At 43.7% G+C, this 22,980-nt stretch overlaps 1 protein-coding gene across 2 annotated transcripts in view; it reads left to right on the forward strand.

Annotated features, from left to right (window-relative positions):
- Positions 1-22,980, forward strand: part of sugt1 (SGT1 homolog, MIS12 kinetochore complex assembly cochaperone) — a 175,338-nt gene that overhangs the window by 18,825 nt on the left and 133,533 nt on the right. Inside the window, exons 6-7 of one of the 2 annotated variants that reach the window (XM_073043204.1) lie at positions 1,677-1,730; positions 12,565-12,596. In XM_073043204.1, coding sequence (XP_072899305.1) covers positions 1,677-1,730; positions 12,565-12,596 — 86 coding nt within the window. The remainder of the gene's footprint in view (positions 1-1,676; positions 1,731-12,564; positions 12,597-22,980) is intronic. The other variant, XM_073043205.1, reaches the window with a different exon arrangement.

Consider the following 22,980-nt stretch of genomic DNA (forward strand, 5'->3'; position numbering starts at 1 on the left):
AAATCGGAATTGCCAGGTTCTTGAAGGGTTATAGGCCAGGTTGAAATTAAGGCCAGGAAGAAGCAGGTTGTGGAGAGAGGAAAAGGATGTTGAATTTTAAGCACAGTCACTTCCTTGACAGATTGTATAGGGCATGTATTGAGGTGCTGATTTGATAAGAGTTAATGAAGACTATATAGTTTGTGGCTAAGGCTTGTTTGTGAGAAATGGAAGTTGCTGGGAAACATAACGGTAGACAGGCAGCAAACCCTGGGCTTCCTAATCTTTGATCTTTTCATATCCAGTCCTCCTGTCAAATAAGCAGTGTATCAAATGAAAGGCTTTGGAGAGGTTAGAGCCTTTGACAGTTGCAAGTACTATTGAAGAAATTACTGTGATTTGTATTATCTGGAGTAATCTCAATATTATTTGAATGACTTCACCCAGTACTTAGTGAATTTCTACATAATTGTAATATGCTTTCAGTAGTTCTATTTGTATGACCAGATATTCTTCTTCATGTGCTGACAGCTTTAAAGCTTTATTTTTCTGTACAATTGTTGTATTTATTTAATGTTTAACAGGAATGAATGTAACCTACCCATGTGTTGAAATGCAAAATAAGGCATTATGAATCAATGTATGGACAGTTTTGAATGATTACAGTATTACTTGGTGTGGAAAATGGGAGGTTGATGGGGAAAGTATCGGTATAGTTAAGCTGCGAAATAACATTGGGCAGGGAGCAATTTCAGTAGGCAGGAAGAGTGTTGGGAAATACCAGTAAAACATAATTTGGCATGCTCAGGACCTGGGTGTCAGACTAGCAGAATTTCTGGACAAGTGTGTATCATTTTTATTAATAGTCCAACATACTTTAAAATTGTTATTTTTAAAAGCTAAAATAAATGTGTAAGCAAGCAAGTTTAAAGAAAACACAGAAAATGGTGAGTGGGTAGAGAGCAAAATAACCATTACATGATAACCTGATCAGTCCCCCTGCCATCTGTAAGGAATTTGTACATTCTCTCTGTGAACATGTGGGTTTCCTGTGGGTGCTCTGGTTTCCTCCCACATTCCAAAGCCCTACCTTTTTTTTTTTTAGGTTAATTGTCCTACGAATAGGCTAGGGTTAAAGAACTCAGTTACTAGGCGGTCAGTTCGTTGGGCTAGAAGGGCATGTTCCGATCTGAATCTAAATAAAATAATCCAAATACCCTTTAATTTGTATGGTGAGAGTTGAGATCAAAATTAAGTTTCATATTCATAAAAGTTAAGTTGCATATTAAAGTTGAGTTTTCCAGTTTCTATATTGGCTGAATTACTAGATTTTTGTGTTTCACACTCAGTGGCTTACTGCTTGGATCTTGTCCATGCTTTGCATTTTCTTTTGCTTGATATTTTCTTTTGTTTATATTGACATTGTCTGGCATCATGATACGGTTATGGTGTAATTTTATTGTGGTGCTTGCAAATGTTCACATTCTTGATTTAAGCTGTACAGTTTTTCCTATTAAAGTCTAAATTAACATTTCTGAATTAAATAGTTTAGAAGCCTGTCAGAATTAAAAGTTCCTTGTTCTTGTATGAATTTTGGTTTTGAATCAAAATCCCAAGTTAAGTTGTTAAATCTTTATAAGTATGTCACATTAAAGTGCATTTTCAGACAGTTAACGGTTTTCACTTGTATATTACAGGAGAAAATGCCAACTTTAACACTTGGATCAAAACCTGCAAAGAAAACCTGGGTTGTAAGTTTAATTTGCTTGTAATCTGTACTAATTAAGAGGATATTGAATATGTTTAAATTGTTAGTCTTTTGTCACTTTCTAATGTACAAATTAAATTTTTGTACATTGAATTAGTTGTGTTACTATATCTGTTATGTCAATACTGTATTTGATAATTGGAAACACAGCTAATGGATCTGCTATCTTGGTTCCTGTCCTCTGTGCGGAGTTTGCATATTCTTCATGTTATCATGTGGGTTTTATTCTACTCCAGTTTCCTTCCATGATGAATGGCTCGTACATGAGTGTAGAATCGGGAGTGTTTTTGTGTGTATGTGGCATGAACAATCTCAGGTTAGTGTGAATGGATGCTAAATGGTTGCCAAAGACTAGGTGGACTAAGGCATTCTTTCAGGCATATTCTTTGATACAGGTGGACTTTTACCAAAGTCTGCAGATTTTTGTTTCTTCATTTTTTTTCAATTTGGGCATCACCAGCAAGGTTGACTTTTATTGAGCTTGAGAAAGAGTTGGTGAGCCACTTCCTTGAACCAATGAAGCTCTTCAAGAGCCTAATGATCGGGGGGTAGAGTAACTGTTTTTGAACCTGGTGGTGTGAGTCCTGAGACACTTGTATCTTCTACCTAATGGCAGCAGCAAGAGAAGACCATGTCCTGGGTGGTGAGGAACGCTGATGGATGCTGCTTTTCTACAGTAGATATGCTCAATGGTTGGGAGGGTTTTACCCATGATGTACTGGGTCTTTTGTAGAATTTTCCACCCAAAGGCTTTGTGTTCCCATACCAGGCTGTAATACAGCCAGTCAGCACACTTTCCACCACACATCTATAGAAGTTGGCCAAGATTTTCAATGATGTGCTGAACTTCAGCAGACTTCTGAGGAAGTAGAGGTGCTATTGTGCTTTCTTTGCAATAATATTTGTATGATGAATCCAGGCCAGGTCCTCTGAAATAGTGACCCAGGAATTTAAAGTTACTGACCTCTGATCCTCTCATGATTACTGGCTCATGGACCTCTGGTTTCCCTCTTCTGAAGACTGCAATCAGCTCCTTGGTCTTATTGACATTGAGTGAGAGGTTGTTATTACACCACTCTGCCAAGATTTCAATCTCCCTCCTGTATACTGATTCATTACCACTTTTGATACAGCCCACAACAGTGATGTCATCAGCAAGCTTGTATATGATGTTGGAGCTATATTTAGCCACCCAGACATGGGTATAAACTGAGTAGAGCAGGGGACTAAGTACACATCCTTGTAGTGCTGCTGTGCTGATAGAGATTGTGGAAGAGATGTTTTTGCCAATCTGAACTGACTGGGGTCTACAAGTGAGGGAATCCAGGATCCAATTGCACGAGAGGTCATTGAGACCCAGGTCTTGGAGTTTACTGATTAGTTTTGAGGGGATAATGGTGTTAAATGCCAAGCGATAAAGAGCATCCTGATGTATGCATCTTTGCTGTCCTGATGTTCCAGTTCTGTGAAGAGCCAATGCAATGGCATCTGCTGTAGACCTGTTGCTTTGGTGGGCAAATTGGAGCAGATCCACGTCACCATTCAGACAGGAGCTGATATGCTTCAACACAAGCCCCTCAAAACACTTCACTGTGGATGTAAGTGCCATATAAGTAAGTGTCTTAGTCATTTAGACAGGTTACCCTGCTCTTCTTGGGCATTGTTTTGATTGAAGCCTGCTTGATGCAGTTGAGTTCCTCACATTGCTGGAGCAAAAGGTTGAAGATATCTGTGGGTACACCAGCCAGTTGGTCTGCACGGGTCTTCAGAACTCGACCAGGTACTATTCTGTCCAGACTGGATGCTTTCCTTGGATTCACTCTCTCAAAGATAGCCCACACGTTATGTTCAGATACTGGGACCAAAGGATCATTGGGAGATGTGGGGGTGTGGTATAGTTCCCTCCTGTACTAGTGGTCAAACTGAGCATAAAAGGCATTGAGCTCATCTGGAAGCAAATCTCTGCATCCCCAATGTTGCATGATTGGGCTTTATAGGAGGTTATAGCATTCAAATCCTGCCACAACTGTTGAGTATCCCTCGTTGATTCCACTCCAGTCCGGAATCTCCACTCTGAGAGGTGACTTTCCGGAGACCATACCTGAACCTCTTGTGGCATTCTTGATCTCTAGGGCACCTGCCCTCCTCCCTCCAGTTCAACACTGGATGAGCAACACAGGCCTGTACTGTCTACGTCCCCTCTTTGCCCTGCACCTACCAGCCACACCTCTACATACTAACTGCTGTTGTACTGATGTTCACCTATGCCAGCCCCCACCTTCTACAAAGTCCCCAGTTATGTACTTAACTTCTCGACTGAGCAGGTGAGGAGTGTTCTGGGGAAGCTCAGACACGGAAGAGCATTGGGACCACGTTGTGTGAACCCCAAGGTCCTGAAGGAGTGTGCTGAGCAGTTGTGTGGAATTTTGCAGAGCATTTTCAATCTGAGTCTCAGCCTGAAAAGGGTCTTGACTGGAAAACGTGTGGTCCCAGTACTCAAGAAGGGCCAACCGAAAGTCTTGAATGACTGCTGTCCAGTGGTCCTGATCTCACACATCATGAAGACCCTCAAGTGGCTGGTCCTGACTCACCTCTGACCCTTGTCAGATTGGCCCTCGATCCCCTGCTGTTTGCCTACCAGGAGCACGTGGGAATTGATGATGCTGTCATCTACTTGCTGAACACAACCTACTCCCATTTGGATAAGCAGGGCAGTACTGTGAAAATCATGTTTTTTGATTTCTCAAGTGCCTTCAATACCATACAGCCCTAACTGCTGGTGGGGGGGTGGGGAGAAGCTCCGCTCAGTACAGGTTGATGCTTCCATTGTATCTTGGATAATGGACTACTTTACTGGGAGACCACAGTTTGTGCAGCTTCAGAGTTGTGTATTAGACATGGCTATAAGCAGCGCTTGTGTCCCATGGGCTTCCTTTGTGTTTATCCTGTATACCTCAGACTTTAGATACAACACTGAGTCGTCATTGCAGAAATTCTCTGATGGCTCAGCAGTAGTTGAGTGTATAAAGGGAGGATGAATACAGGACTCTGTTGAAAGACTTTGTTAAATGGTGCAAGCTGAATCATCTGCAGCTCTACTTCAGCAAGAGAAAGGAGCTGATGATGGAATTTAGGAAGATTAAGCCTGCACTGTTCCCTGTTACTGTTGATGTTGAGGATGTGGATGTGGTGAGGACCTACAAGTACTTGGATGACAGACTTGAGTGGAGCACCAACAGCGGCTGTGTATAAGAAGGGCCAGAGTTACCTCTACTTCCTGGGAGGACTGAGGTCCTTTGGAGTATGCAGGCCACTCTTTCACACGTTCAACCAGTCTGTTACCAGTACAATATTCCATGCAGTGGTGTGCTGGGGCAAAGGCATCAACGCGAGTGATGCCAACAGGCTCAATAATCTGATTAGAAAAGTTGATGGAAGTTGACAAGCTCCCTGTGTAACTCCTTTTCCATTCAAGCAGAACAAGTGCTACAACTGCCCCTACACCACCTCCCTCAATACTATTCAGGGCCCCAAACAGTCCTTCCAAGTGAGTTGACACTTCACATGTGAGTCTGTTGGGGTCATGTACTGTGTCTGGTGCTCCCTTTGTATCAGTGAGACCCAGCGTAGATTGGGAAACGGTTTTGCCGACAAGCGAGATCTCCTAGTGGCCACCCATTTTAATTCTACTTCCCATTCCCATTTCGATAGGTCAATCCATGGCCTCCTTTACTGTCACGGTGAGGCCACACTCAGGTTGGAGGAACAACACCTTTTGTATTCCATCTGGGTAGCTTCCAACTGATGGCATGAACATCAATTTCTTGAACTGCCGGTAATGACCACCAATCCCTTCACCATTACTCATCCCGTTTTCCCTCTCTCACCTCATTTCACCAATCAATTTCCCAGCTCTTTACTTAATCCCTCTCCCTCCCGGTTTCACTAACAACTTGAGTTTGTCTCTCTCTTCCCCCCACCTTTTACATCTACTCATCTTTTTTCTCCAGTCCTGCGGAAAGATATCAGCCCAGAATGTTGACTACTTTTTTTCATAGATGCTGCCTGAACTGCTGAGTTCCTTCAACATTTTGTGTGTGTTGCTTGGATTTCCAGCATCTACAGATTTTCTCTTGTTATACATTGTAGGTGATGCATACTGCAACCGCTATATGCTAGTCACGGAGACAATGAATCTTTCATGTGGTTGATGGATGCTGCTTTATTTTGGATGTTGTTGAGTTTCTTGAGAGTTATTAGCATTGCAGTCATTCAGGCAGGTGGAGAGTATTCCATCATGTTTTTAATTTTCACCCTCTATGTGGTAGAAAAATCGGGTAACGATACAATTCATTTTACACAGGATACAGAGCCTCTGATCTGTTTTGTTGTCACAGTATTTATGTGGCCCATTCGGGTGAGTTTCTGGTCTCTGGTGATATTAATAATGATAAATTTGGTTAATGTCGGGCCATTTGAATGTTAAGATTCCCTGTTTGAAAGTTAAAAAAGCATGACTATAGATGTTAGAAATCTAAAATAAAAAGTAGGCAATACTAGAAATGGGCATCAGTGGAAAGAGAGATTGACAATGTATCTCAAACCTGAAACATTAACAGAATCGGAACGTATGGTGTAAATGTTACTTGCCGCATGTTGGCTCTGCAGTGTTCCCTCTAATTTGTCATGACCAGTGTGTGCAAAAATCTGGTGATATGCAATTTTTTGCCCAGTGCCAACAAAATGTACACTCTGAATAATTTCAATAAAAACAGTATAAATAAGCCAGTTCTAAAATGTGTAGATAAATCACAAACTCCATATTGTCAACACCGTTGGCATCCGTAATCAGAAAGGAAATATGATTATGTACAGTAGTGAAATATACTTAACATGCCAATGAAGTAGAGGGTGACAACCTTTAGTGTATAGTTTCAATTCTTTTGCTAGTAGCAAAAGATCTGAACGAACACACATGTTAAAGGGAACATTGTCTTTGTGTCAGAATGTGACGTATTCTAGAAGCCTTTATTTGTTAACAGTGCTATTCAGATTGAGGCCTGTTCTTAATTCTGTTAGTACCTTAAAGCAACAATAATGACCAGTTATAAAATCAGCAGATTAACACGTACTCCTTGTTACTAAATCTTCATGTGCACCTAGTACACTGCCATTGCTCCTTTTGTCTATAAAATTGCAAAGAAGAGTTTTATACAGCTTGCTACTGATTTCTAAAACCAGTGATAAGATTGTTCATCCTGAATTTTGTATACCTCTGATAAACATGCATTACACTAACAAATTAGCAAGATAAAGAGTGTATTAGAATACAGTGGATTTCAGTTAATTGGGCCATCAGTTAATCAAGCCAGTGGCTTCTTATAGACAACTCTCAAAGAACAAAAACTTTTGTTTATTTGCAACACTATGCCGCTTAATTGGGGCAGGAGACTGTTACCAAAAGCTTGTAACTAGCATCAGTTGTGGTACTGTGTTTAGAGCTAACAGTTTTTAGATAGCATTAGTTGCATGTTCTTGTGTTCAAAAAGCAGTGACTTGCCACTGATGGTTGGTGAGATACAAGCAGTAAGACAATACATAACTGTTTTGCTCACTCCAGTTTCTTGCATTTGGGCTTGGAGATCCAGAAATGGCTGGGAGTGAAAATGAAACAATTTCACTACTTCATTTAGTTAAGAACTATAAAGAATTTGAAGGTGTTGGCAGTCATCTTGAATGTTACAATGAAAGTGATGACTTGGAAGATGTAATCATCAAAAGTATCATATGAAGGTAGTCCATTAACTGCACTTGATGTTTGTTCCCTTACAGTCAATCAGAAGAACACGCAGCATATAGTGGATGAATTTAAAAAGTTCAAAAGCTCACTTGTAGTATACAACTTGAATTTTTTTCTCTGGGTAGTCCTGAAACCGTGAAAGCAAAGAAAGGCAGCATGATGACCAATCCTCAAATCCCCCTCCCCGCAGAAGAAAAAACAAACAAAAATGGGACAGGCACCTTAACCCCCAAATCCCTCTGTCAGGCACATTCCTCAGTCGATATCTATTAGTTAATACAGTTTTATAGTCTTGTGATGTAGGTAGTGTTCTCATTTGTTCTGTGTATTTCATTTAAATGCATAGCTTTTTTTACTTAGTTAAACAGCTGTTATTTTTTATACCTTCTTAGCTTTTTCCATGAAATTTTGGCTAATTGGGGAAGCTGCTTAATTGGGCCAAAATGTACTGGTCCTGATGCGTACATGAGAAAAATATGCTTCTCTTTGGAAATGGGAAAAAAAATATTTCTGGGTGTTAACATCTATGGTGATCAGATTGAGGATCTGGAGGAAAAATATAAATATATTGGTTTTGAATATAGTAATGTATTCTAAATCAGTTAAATACAAGATAAGACTGCACAGATGCTGTTTGCAAAATGCCAGTTACAGTGCCTAGTAAAAGTACATCCCTTTGTTCACATAAATGAGTATTATAACCAGAGATTTTGATCAATTATACTGAGACATTTGTGAATCACATGCTTTTTTCATAGTAGAAGCTGAAAGAGGGAAAATTGTAAAGCATGAAAAACTAAAAATTCAAAAACTGAAATGTCAGTGTTTCAAAAATATTCACCTCTTCTCTCTCCAACCCCGCCCCCTTTGGTCAGCACTTAGTTGAACCACCTTTTGCAGCCATTAGAGCCAGTTGTCTTTTTGAATAAGTCTATATTAGCTTTGCGCAATGTGATGACATAAGATTTGCCCATTCCTCTTTGCAAAATTGTTCAAGCTGTGCCAGGTTAGTTGGAGAGCGGCGGTGGACAGCAATCTTGGTCTTACCAGAAGTGTTTGATCGGCTTAAGGTTAGGTCTGTGACTGGGCCATTCAAGGACATCAATTTTCTTAATAAGAAACCATTCCATGGTTGCTGTAGCAGTATGCTTTTGGTCATTGTCCAGCCAAAAGACAAGCTTCCTCCCCAGTTTCTTTCTGGCAGAGGCATGCAGGTTTTTATCCAGGATCTTTCTGTATTTAGCAGCATTCGGCATACATCTTACCATCAATTCTGACCAGATCTGCAGTCCCTGCAGCTTCAGCATTTCCTATAGCACGATGTTATGTCCACCATTATAACCATATAACAATTACAGCACAGAAACAGGCCATCTCGGCCCTTCTAGTCAGTGCTGAACGCTTACTCTCACCTAGTCCCACTGACCCGCACTCAGCCCATAACCCTCCATTCCTTTCCTGTTCATATCCCTATACAATTTTGCTTTAAATGACAATACCGAACCTGCCTCTACCACTTCTACTGGAAGCTCACTCCACACAGCTACCACTCTCTGACTAAAGAAATTCCCCCTCATGTTACCCTTAAACGTTTGCCCCGTAAGTCTCAACTCATGTTCTCTTGTTTGAATCTCCCCTACTCTCAATGGAAAAAGCCTATCCACGTCAACTCTATCTATCCCCCTCATATTTTTAAATACCCTTATTAAGTCCCCCCTCAACCTTCTACGCTCTAAAGAATAAAGACCCAACTTGTTCAATCTTTCCCTGTAACTTAGGTGCTGAAACCCAGGTAACATTCTAGTAAATCTTCTCTGTACTCTCTCTATTTTGTTGACATCTTTCCTATAATTCGGTGACCAGAACTGTACACAATACTCTAAATTCGGCCTTACCAATGCCTCGTACAGTTTTAATATTACATCTCAACTCCTATACTCAGTGCTCTGATTTATAAAGGTCAACATACCAAAAGCTTTCTTCACCACCCTATCCACATGAGATTCCACCTTCAGGGAACTATGCACTAGTATTCCTAGATCACTGTTCTACTGCATTCTTCAGTGCTCTACCATTTACCATGTGTGACCTATTTGGATTATTGCTACCAAAATGTAGCACCTCCAACTTATCAGCATTAAACTCTATCTGCCATCGTTCAGCCCACTCTTCTAACTGGCCTAAATCTTTCCGCAAGCTTTGAAAACCTACTTCATTATCCACAACGCCACCTACGTTAGTATCATCTGCATACTTACTAATCCAATTTACCACTCCATCATCCAGATCATTAATGTAAATGACAAACAACATTGGACCCAGTACAAATCCTTGAGGCACATCACTAGTCACCGGCCTCCAACCTGACAAACAGTCATCCACCACTACTCCCATCCAGCCACTGTTGAATCCATTTTACTACTTCAATATTAATACCTAACGATTGAACCTTCCTAACTAACCTTCCATGCGGAACCTTGTCAAAGGCCTTACTGAAGTCCATATAGACAACATCCACTGTTTTACCCTCGTCAACTTTCCTCGTAACCTCTTCAAAAAATTCAGTGAGATTTGTCAAGCATGACCTTCCACGCACAAATCCATGTTGACTGTTCCTAATCAGACCCTGTCTATCCAGATAATTATATGTACCATCTCTAAGAATACCTTCCATTAATTTACCCACCACTGACGTCAAACTGACAGGCCTGTAATTGCTAGGTTTACTCTTGGAGAACCCTTTTTAAACAATGGAACCACATGAGCAATACGCCAATCCTCCGGCACCATCCCCGTTTCTAATGACATTTGAAATATTTCTGTCAGCCCCTGCTATTTCTACACTAACCTCCCTCAAGGTCCTAGGGAATATCCTGTCAGGACCTGGAGATTTATCCATTTTTATATTCCTTAAAAGTGCCAATACTTCCTCTTCTTTAATCGTCATAGTTTCCATAACTTCCCTACTTGTTTCCCTTACCATACACAATTCAATATCCTTCTCCTTAGTGAATACCGAAGAAAAGAAATTGTTCAAAATCTCCCCCATCTCTTTCGGCTCCACACACAGCTGTCCACTCTGATGGTCTAAGGGACCAATTTTATCCCTCACTATCCTTTTGCTATTAATATAACTGTAGAAACCCTTCGGATTTATTTTCACCTTACTTGCCAAAGCAACCTCGTATCTTCTTTTAGCTTTTCTAATTTCTTTCTTGATTCTTCTTACATTCTTTATATTCCTCGAGCACCTCATTTACTCCATGCTGCCTATATTTATTGTAGATATCTCTCTTTCCTAACCAAGTTTCCAATATCCCTTGAAAACCATGGCGCTCTCAAACTTTTAGCCTTTCCTTTCAACCTAACAGGAACATAAAGATTCTGTACCCTCAAAATTTCGCCTTTAAATGACCGCCATTTCTCTATTACATCCTTCCCATAAAACAAATTGTCCCAATCCACTCCTAAATCCTTTTGCCTTGCCTCAAAGTTAGCCTTTCTCCAATCAAAAATCTCAACCCTGGGTCCAGTCCTATCCTTCTCCATAATTATATTGAAACTAATGGCATTGTGATCACTGGACCCAAAGTGCTCCCAACACATACCTCCATCACCTGACCTATTTCATTCCCTAACAGAAGATCCAACACTGCCCCTTTTTTAGTCGGTACCTCTATGTATTGCTGCAAAAACCTATTCTGCACACATTTTACAAACTCCAAACCATCCATCCCTTTTACAGTATGGGCTTCCCAGTCTATGTGTGGAAAATTAAAATCTCCCACAATCACAACCCTGTGCTTTCTACAAATATCTGCTATCTCCTTGCAAATTTGCTCCTCCAATTCTCGCTCCCCATTAGGTGGTCTATAATACACCCCTTTAAGTGTTACTACACCTTTCCCATTCCTCAATTCCACCCAAATAGCCTCCCTAAACGAGCCCTCTAATCTATCCTGCCAGAGCACCGCTATAATATTTTCTCTGACAAGCATCGCAACACCTCCCCCTCTTGTCCCTCCCATTCTATCACACCTGAAGCAATGAAATCCAGGAATATTTAGTTGCCAATCACACCCCTCCGGCAACCATGTTTCACTAATAGCTACAACATCATATTTCCAGGTATCAATCTATGCTCTAAGCTCATCCACCTTTCTTGATGCTTTGCAAAGTCTTTATGGACAAGGATATGTTTTTTTTTTAAGCCAGGACTTTCTTGCCACTCTTCCATAAATACACTTTTTGTACAAGGCCTTAGAGATTGTGGAACTTAATCTCCAGTTGCAGCCACTAACTTCTGCAGATGACACAGTTACTATTGGCATCACAGTAGCTTCTCTTACAAATGTCAATTCTTCGCTGCCAACTAAGTTTAGAGGGGTGGCCTGATCTGGGCAGTGTGGCTGTGGTTTCATATTTTTTTCCCACTTTTTCACGATGGACTGTACTGAGCACCAAGATAAGTTCATTGCCTTTGAGATGGTCTTTTACCCTTCCCCAGATTTGTGCTTTTCTATTATCATTTTCCTGATGTGCCTTGGAATGTTCTTTTGTCTTCATTTGGTTTGGTTTTTTGAAAATCTACCACTCTGTTAGACCTTTCACAGAGAGGAGGTATTCATTCAGGTGATCCTCTGATTTTCTGCATCAACAAATTGGGTGAGTTGGTAAGGTAATATACAGTATTACACCTGAGGAAAGTTAGCGTGGTAATTACAAAACGGTTGAATACTTATTCAGCCTCAATTTTGGTTTTTGATTATTAGTAAATTGTTGGCAGGCTTTTGTATTTTTCTTTTGATTTGATATGATGCACAATGTTTTGTAGATTAGCTTAAAAAATCCTACTTCAGTATATCTTAAATTTGGAAAATAAGACAGTAAAATGTGAAAATGCTGTGGGGGCTGAATACTTTCTCACGGCACTTTATGGGGTATTAAACAGTTCAGAATTCCAGAAGCAGAGGGTTAGCAGCTTAGAATCTAATGGCTATGCTTATTTTGATTTCAGCAATGGCACAACAAGATGGAAACACTGGAGAGGTAAACTTTATGTAATTAATATTTTAAAATTGAATGTTAACTGGAAGTGTAGGTTTTTGAAAACAATGAACTTTTAGCCTTTCTAAACATTGATATTTCCAGTCTAAATGAATTCTGGGGAAGCAATCCTTTGCAAAGAACTCTGAAGTCTTCTGCATGGAAAGCAGGGAGATTGAACACACCAGTTGAAGTCCCACTTCTGATATACTAATTTTATGCTTATTTTGTTTAACTTATTGATACATCATTTTCTATCCTTTTAACTAAATTTTCCTGAGTCTAGTATCTGCACTACGGGCTGTCCCCAGGTATCAATGGGCCCAGTTTTTAGATAACCATAAATTAATTTTATCCATAAGTGGGTGAGAGAAAGAGAGAGAACATTCTCAGTTGTATGTGCAGATGCCAATACTCAGGCCTTAAGAAAACAGATGGCTTACACTAATTATGCAAAATAACAATGGCATTCTTGATGGATCTGCCAGTGAGGCAATATAGGTGAATCATGAATAAGAAAGGTGCAATGACAATGGAGTTTACTCTACAGGTCTTCCACAGCCAGCAGGAGAGAGAGGAGCAGATATGTAGGCATACTATTCAAGGTATAAAAGCGGTAGGAAAGCTGTGGATGACTTTTCATTTCTCCAAAATAGACTTCACAATTAGAATCAGTTTTAATATTACCAGTATATGTCGTGAAATTTGATAACTTAGCAGCAGCAGTACAGTGTAATACAAGATAAATATAGAAAATAAGAAATAAATGATTTGCAGTAAATATATATGTATATTAAGTTACATTAAAAATTGTGCAAAATCAAAAATAATAAAAAGGTGAGGTAGTGTTCATGGGATCAATGCCCATTTAGAAATTGGTTGACAGAGGGGAAGAAGCCGTTTCTGAGCCACTGAGTGTGTGCCTTCATGCTTCTCTACTTCCTTCCTGATAGCAACAGTGAGAAGATGGGGTTCCTTAATAATGGACGCTGTCTTTTTGAGTCATCTCCACTCCTTGAAGATGTATTGGATACTACAGAGGCTAGTACACGTGATGGAGCTGACTATCTTTACAACTTTCTGTAGCTTCCTTTGATTCTGTGCAGTAGCTCCCCACCTGCACCATACCAGGCAATGATGCAGCCTGTTAGATTACTCTCAATGGTACATCTGTAGAAGTTTTCAAGGGTTTTAGGTGACAAACCAAAGCTCCACAGACTCCTAATGAAATATAGCCGTTGCCTTGCTCCCTTTATAGTTGCACTGGTATGTCAGGACCAAGTTAGATCCTCAGAGATTTTGACACCCAGGAACTTGAATTGTGTCTCTAGTTCTGATACCTCTGAGGTTTGGTCCATGTTCCCCTGTCTTATTCTTCCTGAAGTCCACAATCAGCTCTTTGGTTTTACTGGCGTTGAGTACAAGGTTGTTGCTGTAATGGCACTCAGTCTTGTTGCTGCATGCCCTCTCATCTCCATCTGAGATTCTATGTCATCAGCAAATTTATAGATGGCATTTGAGCTGTGCTTAGCCACACAATCATGGGTTTGGAGAGAGTAGAGAGTAGGCCAGCACACATCCCTGAGATGCACCAGTGTTGATCGTCAGTGAGGAGGGGATGTTACTACCAATCCACACAAATTGTGGTCTTCTGGTTAGGAAGTCAAGGATCCAATTGCAGAGGGAGGTACAGAGGACCAGGTTCTGTAGCTTTTCGATCAGGACTGTAGGAATCGATGGTTTTAAATGCTGAGCTATACTCAATGAACAGCATCGTGGCACAGGTATTTGTCTTGTCCAGATGATCTAAGGCAATGTGAAGAGCCATTGAGATTGCACGGGTCTGCCGTAGACCTATTGTGGCAATAGGCGAATTGCAGTGCTCCAGTTCCTTGCTAAGGCTGGAGTTGATTCTAGCTATGACCAACCTCTCGAAACATTTCATCACTGTAGATGTGAGTGCTGCTGGACAATGGTCATTAAGGCAGCTTACACTACTCTTCTTGGGCAATTGCTGCCCCTTTTGAAGCAGATGGGAACTTCTGACCGTGGCAGTGAGAGATTGAAAATGTCTTTGAATACACCCAGTAGTGGTTGGCATAAGTTTTCAGAGCCTTACCAGGTACTTCATCTGCACCTGATGTCTTGTGAGGGTTTGCCCTCCTGAAAGACAGCCTAACATTGGCCTCTGAGAGTTTGTAGGGTCAACGGGTACAGCAGGAATCCTCGCAGCTGTAGTTGTATTCTCCCTTTCAAAGCGTGCATAAAAGGCGTTGAGCCCAAGGTTGCATTGCTGATGATGTCTCTCAGTGCACACCTGGTTTATTAAACCAAGTCGTGTTGGACCACGATAATGAAAGGCATGGTCCAGATTAAACTGGCTCCACTACTCTACACTATCCACCAGAGCCCCACATGCTCACCACACAAAACTCCACAACCTGATCTCTCCCAACCTAACATACACATCCACCAGCCCTATCCTCAAACCTAACCCTAAAGTCTAGGGGGCACATACACCAACTAACCCAAGGCGCACCCCGATTCACCCTGGCCACACCCCCACAAACCTGCAGCCGCTACACTACCCCATCTACTGGAGCCCTACATACTCACTACGCAAAAATCCACAACCTGATCTTTCCCAACCCAACATGTACATAGTGAAGCATTGCTGCCATTCATGACATTGGGTTTCTCTTTGTAGGAAGTAATGTCCTGCAAGCCCTGCCAGAGTGGACATGCATCTGATGTCACCTCCAACCTTGCTGGAAATTGTTTTCTTTGCTCTGGAAATAACCCTCCACAGGTCACACCTGGTTGTCTTGTACAGACCTGGGTAGCCAGACTTGAATGCCACAGATCTAGCCCTCAGCGGATGACAAACCTCCTGGTTTATCTGCAGTTTTTCGTTTGGAAATGTACAGCAAGTTTTCGTAGTCACACACTAATCCACACAGGTTTTAATGAAGTTGGTAACATCTACGGCATACTCATCCAGATTCGAAGATGAATCCTGACATGGGTGTTTTTATTGTTCAGATGATCAATGGCCACTTGAAGAGACATTGAGGTTGTGTCTACCATAGACCTATTTTGGCAATAGGCAAATTGCAGTGGGTCCTTGCTGAGGCAGGAATTCATTCTAGCAGTGACCAACCTCTCAAAACATTTCATCACTGTAGATGTGAGTGCTTCTGGACAGTAGTCACTGATTCAAAGCAGTCCTGTAAGTGCTCCTGTGCATCCCTTGTCCATACCTTGTTGGTGCTGCAGTATTCACTCTGCCTATACACAGAGAGTAGTACAGCTAGGTGATCAGACTTTCCAAAGTTTAAATGTGGAATAGCACGGTAAGCACAGTGGTTCAATGTGTTTCCTCTGGTACTATAAGTGATTTGTTGATAATTATTTAGTGACGTTTTTAAGCTGGCCTGTTTAAAATCCTCCAAAATAATGGGGAAGAATATGCTGTTTCATGCTTGTTGATCACATTGTTCACATCATCTAGAGCAGTGGTTCCCAACCTTTTTTTGGCCATGCCCCACCTAATCACCTCTAAAATCCTGATGCCCCCTGTGGTGATATATAATTCTTATTATTCAAAAAGTGAACTCCTATTCACCTGGAGGAAGCCTAAAAGACCATTAACTTGGTTTAAACAAGCTTCCAAAGAACATGGCATTCATGAAAGAGAAAAATAAAAGAACCAAAGGACTGTTAAAGTTCTGAGGAAGAAATTACTAAGAAATTGTAAAAAAAAACATTGTGATATTAAAATAATAATAATAATAAATAAATAAAACAATGCCGATTCGTTTCTACAGCATACAAAGACAGATACACCATTTAAAAGAGATGACGCAATGTACACACCTTCACACCACCAAGAACCGAAAGCTACTGCAAAAAGCAGCATTGGCGCGACCTCGTACGAGTTTCTTACGCGTTTGGACTTGTTCATTCGTTCCTTCCTACATCAGTCAATTCATTAATTTAATTATGAAAGCCATTTGATGGTTGTAATGATGGTGATACACTATATATACAGTACATATGCAATTACACATGTACATACACACAAGTATTTTTATGTATGCATACTGTATATACACATATGTATTAACTCGCACACACACTCATACTCACATGGACTTACTAGAAAAAATTCACTGTTAATAACTCATTCTCGAATTGCCCCCCTTAAAAATCAAATTACCCCCCCTTGGGAACCACTGATCTAGAGCCTATTTGACACTGCTGCCAAAATGATTGCTGAAATCTCCCGCAGTAGGTAAAATGAACGACACTTCATTGCGAGGTATTCCAGGTCTGATGAGCAATATTGGGATGTCACTGACACATCAGTACACCACGGGGAGTTGATCAGGAGGCATAGACTTCCAATTCTGCTTTTGAGAGGCTCGACAGTGTGTAATGATCCCGTCAATTTGAATCACTGCATCCGGTACAGGAGGGGTTAACCAGGGTTCTGTGAAATAAAGGACGCAAGTGGTCCTTATGTCCCCCTGATGCAGCACCCTAGCTGTGAGATGATCAGTTTTATTTATCAGAGTCTGTACGTTAGCCAGCAAGATAGTTGATACTGGGAGTTGAAAATCTTGTTTTTTTTTAAAATGCACTAGTTAACCCCAAGTGACTGTCTTGTTTCTGCCGAGATCTCCTTGTGAGGATAGTACAGCCACAATCAGCATTATTTCTATTGGCTTTAAGCATTGATAGACTTGAACAGCCTTACTGGAGCCAGAGGAAGTGGGTGAGGTACTAAATGAGTACTTGGTGAAGGACCTGGAGGATAGTGAGATCAAGGAGGGTTATGCTGATATTCTAAGGAATATTGAAATCTACAAAGTGGTGGTATTAGGGTTCTTAAAATGCATTAGGTGGGTAAGTTGTGGGAGGCTGATGGGAACTATCCCAGATTATTGAAAGGCAGGAGAAGAGATTGCTGAGACTTTGACAAATATTTTTGGATCCTCTCTAGCCACAGGTGAGTTCCCAGAGAAAAGTAAAATAGTGTTTTACCTCTATAAGAAGGACTTTAGAGACAAAACAGGAAATTACAGGCTGATAAGTTTTGCATTAATGGTAGGGAAATTATTGGGGAAGATTCTGAGGGAAAAGATCCCCTCACATATTGAAAAACATTCTTACTAAAGGCAGTTGGTATATCTTATAAACTTGATTGAGTTTTTTGAGGTGAAAATGCTTGAAATTAGAGCAGTAAATGTTGTATTTTAGTAAAACTTTTGATGAGATAATAAGATTAAGGTTCATATTGTGGCGACCCACTTTCTGCGCAGGCGAACCGGCTCACAAATAGCCAGCACGCGGGGGGAGACTTGGGTAATGCACCTCTGATGTCATTTCCTCCCGGAGAGGGCGGGCGCTAGGGATTAAATGCCAGCGCCGTGAAGTTTGAATAAACTAGTCTTGAAACGACTTACCGACTGTGTGTCGTTATTTCAGCGCTGTGTGTAGCACATTGCTACATTGGTGACGCCGACGGTCCAAATGGGATTTGGACCAAAGATGACCGACTCTTCATCTGTTCACGCAGTTTCGCTAAAACTGCCGACTTTCTGGACGCTGCGACCACGCGTGTGGTTTAGCCAAGCAGAAGCACAGTTCCAGGTTCGGCAGATATCCTCTGATTTCACGTGTTACTACCACGTGGTGAGCGCCCTTGACCAGGAGACGGCTGCCCAGGTTGCGGATTTCATACAGTCACCTCCGGAAGAAGGCAAATATGAAGCATTCAAAGCGCTGCTCATTGGGACCTTTGACCTCTCGGTGTGAGCGGGGTACCCGCCTGCTTCACCTGGACGGTTTGGGAGACAGACTGCCGTCAGCATTGATGAACGAGATGCTGTCCCTGGCTGACGGACACAAGCCCTGCCTCATGTTCGAGCAAGCGTTCCTAGAGCAACTGCCCGAGGACATACATCTGCTACTGGCTGATGCAGATTTCAGCGACCCCCCAGAAGGTGGCGGCCTGGGCAGACGTGCTGTGGAAAGCCAAGAGGGAGAGGTAATCGGTCAGATTACCAGGCCACGTGCCCAACAGCAGACCAGACCAGGCCCAGCAGGGGGGCGTACACAACACAGGCAGGAGTGAGGAGGCCAGTGAACAGTGGTGTTTCTACCACCAGCGGTGGGCCTCAAAAGCCCGCCGTTGTCGCCCGCCTTTCAAGGGCCAGGGCCAGCTGCCGCTAATGACTATGGCGGCTGGCGACCAGGACAGCCTCTTGTACGTCTGGGACAAACAGTCAGGACGCCGCTTCTTGGTCGACACCGGAGCGGAAATCAGCGTCTTGCCCCCAACGGGGTACGACACCTGCAACAGGAAGCCAGGACCCACCCTGTGGGCTGCAAACGGCAGCACAATACGGACCTACGGCACCCGCACAGTGCAGCTGCAGTTCGGCACCAGCCGGTTCACGTGGGACTTCACACTGGCCGCCCAACCACTCCTGGGGGCGGACTTCTTGCGAGCTCACAGCCTGTTGGTCGACTTGCAAGGGAAAAGACTGGTACGTGCCGAGACTTTCCAGACGTTCTCCCTGGGTGAAGCCAAGTTGCCAGCCCCACACCTGGACTCCATCACGCTGTTGGACAAAGAATTCACCAGAATCCTGGCGGACTTTCCATCGATTCTGGCACCGCAGTTCACGGCAGCCATGCCCAGACACAGGGTTCAGCACCACATCCCGACCAAGGGACCACCCCTCCATGCTTGCTCACGAAGGCTCCCCCCCAGGAAAAGCTCCGCCTGGCGAAGGAGGAGTTCAAGAGGATGGAGGAATTGGGGATCGTACGGAGGTCCGACAGCCCATGGGCCTCCCCCCTGCACATGGTGCCCAAAGCAGCTGGGGGTTGGAGACCTTCATCTATTTGGATGACATCCTTATAGCCAGCAGTAGTCGGCAGGAGCATCTGTCCCACCTCCGCCAGCTCTACTCCCGCCTGAGTGATTTCGACCTCACGATCAACCCAGCCAAATGCCAGTTCGGTCTCGATACCATTGACTTCCTGGGCCACAGGATTACCAAAGACGGGGCAACACCTCTGCCTGCCAAGGTAGACGCGATCCGCCACTTTGCCCGGCCCAACACGGTCAAAGACCTACAGGAGTTCATTGGTATGGTGAACTTCTACCACCGTTTCCTCCCCTCAGCAGCCCATATCATGCGCCCTTTGTACACTCTGCTGTCGGGTAAAGGCAAGGACATTACTCGGGATGAGGAGGCCGCGACCGCTTTCATTAAAGCCAAGGAAGCCTTGGCAGATGCCGCGATGCTGGTGCATCCCAGAACGGACGTTCCGACCGCCCTCACGGTGGACGCATCCGACACAGCAGTCGGTGGGGTGCTGGAGCAGCTCATCGAGGGGCACTGGCAACCCTTGGCGTTCTTCAGCAAGCACCTACGGCCACACGAACTCAAGTACATTGCTTTCGACCGGGAGCTGTTGGCACTGTATCTGGCAATCCGGCATTTCAGGTACTTCTTAGAAGGCAGGCCGTTCACCGCGTTCACGGACCACAAACCGTTGACCTTCGCATTCACGAAGGTGTCCGATCCCTGGTCGGCTCGCCGGCAGCGACAACTGTCCTATATCAATGAGTACACGACGGACATCCATCATGTCTCGGGAAAGGACAACGTTGTGGCGGACGCACTCTCCAGACCAGCTGGCCAGGCCCTGTCCCTGGGGGTGGACTATGCAGCACTGGCAGAGGCGCAGCAGGCAGACGACAAGATGCCCAGTTACAGGACCGCAGTCTTGGATTTGCAGCTGCAGGACTTGCTCGTAGGCCCAGGTGAGAGGACCCTCCTGTGCGACGTGGCTACCGGCCAACCTCGCCCCATCGTCCCGGCAGCCTGGAGGCGGCGAGTTTTCGACTCCATACACGGTTTGGCGCACCCATCTATCAGGACAACCCATCCGGTTGGTCTCCAGCAAGTTCGCGTGGCACAGACTTCGCAAGCAGGTCAGTGAATGGGCCAGAACGTGCGCGCAGTGCCAAACAGCCAAGGTGCAGTGGCACACTAAAGCCCCGCCGCAGCAGTTCGAATCCACCCACCGGAGGTTCGACCACATTCATGTGGATATCGTGGGGCCCCTACCAGTGTCCCGAGGAGCGTGTTACCTCCTAACTATGGTAGACCGGTTCACGAGGTGGCCAGAGGCGGTCCCGCTCACCGACACATCTGCCGATTCCTGCGCCCGAGCACTGATTGCAACCTGGATAGCACTCTTCGGGGTACCAGCCCACATTACCTCCGACAGAGCGCCCACCTCCAGCCTGTGGTTGGCTGTGGCCAGCCTGTTGGGAACGCAGCTACACCACACTACTGCCTACCACCCACAGTCAAACGGACTAGTGGAACGCTTCCACCGTCACTTGAGGTCAGCTCTCATGGCCTGCCTGAGAGGACCTAACTGGGTAGACGAGCTTCCCTGGGTCCTGCTTGGAATTTGCACAGCGCCCAAAGAGGATCTGCATGCCTCATCGGCCGAGTTGGTGTACGGCGCACCCCTGGCCGTCCCAGGAGAGTTCATACCAGCCCCAAAGAGGCAAGAGGAAGAACCCGCAGCTGTCCTGGACAGACTACGCGAAAGGCTCGGCAACCTGGCCCCCATACCTGCTTCACAGCATGGACGGACCCCGACCCATGTACCCAAAGACCTGCTGAACTGTAAGTTTGTGTTTGTACGAAGGGGCGGACACCGGGCACCGCTACAGCGGCCATACGAGGGGCCTTTCAAGGTGATCAACAACAACGGGTCCACGTACGTTCTGGATATTGGAGGGAGAGAGGAGGTTTTCATGGTGGACCGACTCAAACCAGCCCATGTGGACTTGGTGCAGCCGGTCGAGGTTCAGGCACCGTGGCATAGAGGCAGACCTCCCAAACAGAGGCTGATCCAGACTGTGGCCATTGGGGGGTGTATCACCAGTTCTGGGGGGGGGGGTGGGGTGGGGTTATGTGGCGACCCACTTGCTGCGCAGGCGAACCGGCTCACAAATAGCCAGCGCGTGGGGGGAGACTTTGGTAATGTACCTTTGATGTCATTTCCGCCCGGAGAGGGCGGACGCTAGGGATTAAATGCCAGCGCCGCGAAGTTTGAATAAACTAGTCTCGAAACGACTTACCGACTGCGTGTCGTTTCAGCGCTGTGTGTAGCACACAATATGTCCAGTAGTTTGATTGATTGGGTTCAAAATTGGCTTGGCCATGATGACAGAAGGAATTGGAAAAGGAGTGTTTTACAATAGGAATGAATAAACAGGGACTTGAGAAATATCAACCACAGACATAGGCCAAAAGGCCTGTTCGAGTGATGTAGTTTACATTCTGTGTAAATGGACCTGCTGTATTTAAACTTTTCCATATATTTTTGCTACATTAAAGGATCATTATATACACAAATGATTTTGCTACTCTTCCTGGTAACTTTGTTAGTAGTTATTATTTATTCACAGTATGAAATTGATGTTCAGGTACTTTGTCATAACCTTGATAAGTTCATCTGAGATTTTCCAGGAATAAGCTTAAGTGTTTTACTTGAGTTTTGGCCTCCTTGGTTTTACCAAATGTTTTACCTTTGCCAGCATCATTTGTGCAGTTGCACGGGAATGTGAGCTTACCCTTTATGGTAATACACAGACTGGGAAGTATATGTTTTCTTCAGTCCAGTGCTGGACTGCGGAAACTGTTGTATTGCTTCTGCTTATTTTCAGGTCCACTGAAGTCAGGCACCCACTTGCCCTCTCAAATTGCAGCAAGGAATTTTTTTTTACCCCTGCATACTGTCTGTCCATCATTGATTGGTCAGCTGTTATGAAACACAGAACGATACCAGCACAGTACAGGCCCTTTGACCCACAATGTCGTGCTGACTTTTTAATTTACTCCAAGACCAGTCCAATGCATCCCTCCATCCATTTGCCTATTTAGAGTTTTATAGAACTGCAACACTATCTCGCTGCTCTTGAATTTCATCCTCCAACCAGTGAAGGTCAACACACCATTTGCCGCCTTAACCACCCTATAACTTGCGTGGCAACTTTGAAGGATCTATGGACATGGACTCCAAGATCCCTCTATTTCTCCATACTAAGAATCCTGCCATTAATCCTGTATTCTTCTTTCAATTTTGACCTTTCAAAGTGATTACACTTTTCTGGATTGAACTCCATCTGCCACTTGGGGCGCCATGGTGGCGCGGACTCCATGGTGGTGTAGTCGTTAATGCAATGCTATTACAGCTCGAGGCGTCAAGAGATTGGAGTTCAATTCCGGCATTCTCTAAGAAAGTTTGTACATTCTTCCTGTGTGTGCATGGCTTTTCTCCAGGT

The sequence above is a fragment of the Hemitrygon akajei genome, chromosome 4 (assembly GCF_048418815.1).
Source record: "Hemitrygon akajei chromosome 4, sHemAka1.3, whole genome shotgun sequence".
Lineage (NCBI taxonomy): Eukaryota > Metazoa > Chordata > Chondrichthyes > Myliobatiformes > Dasyatidae > Hemitrygon > Hemitrygon akajei.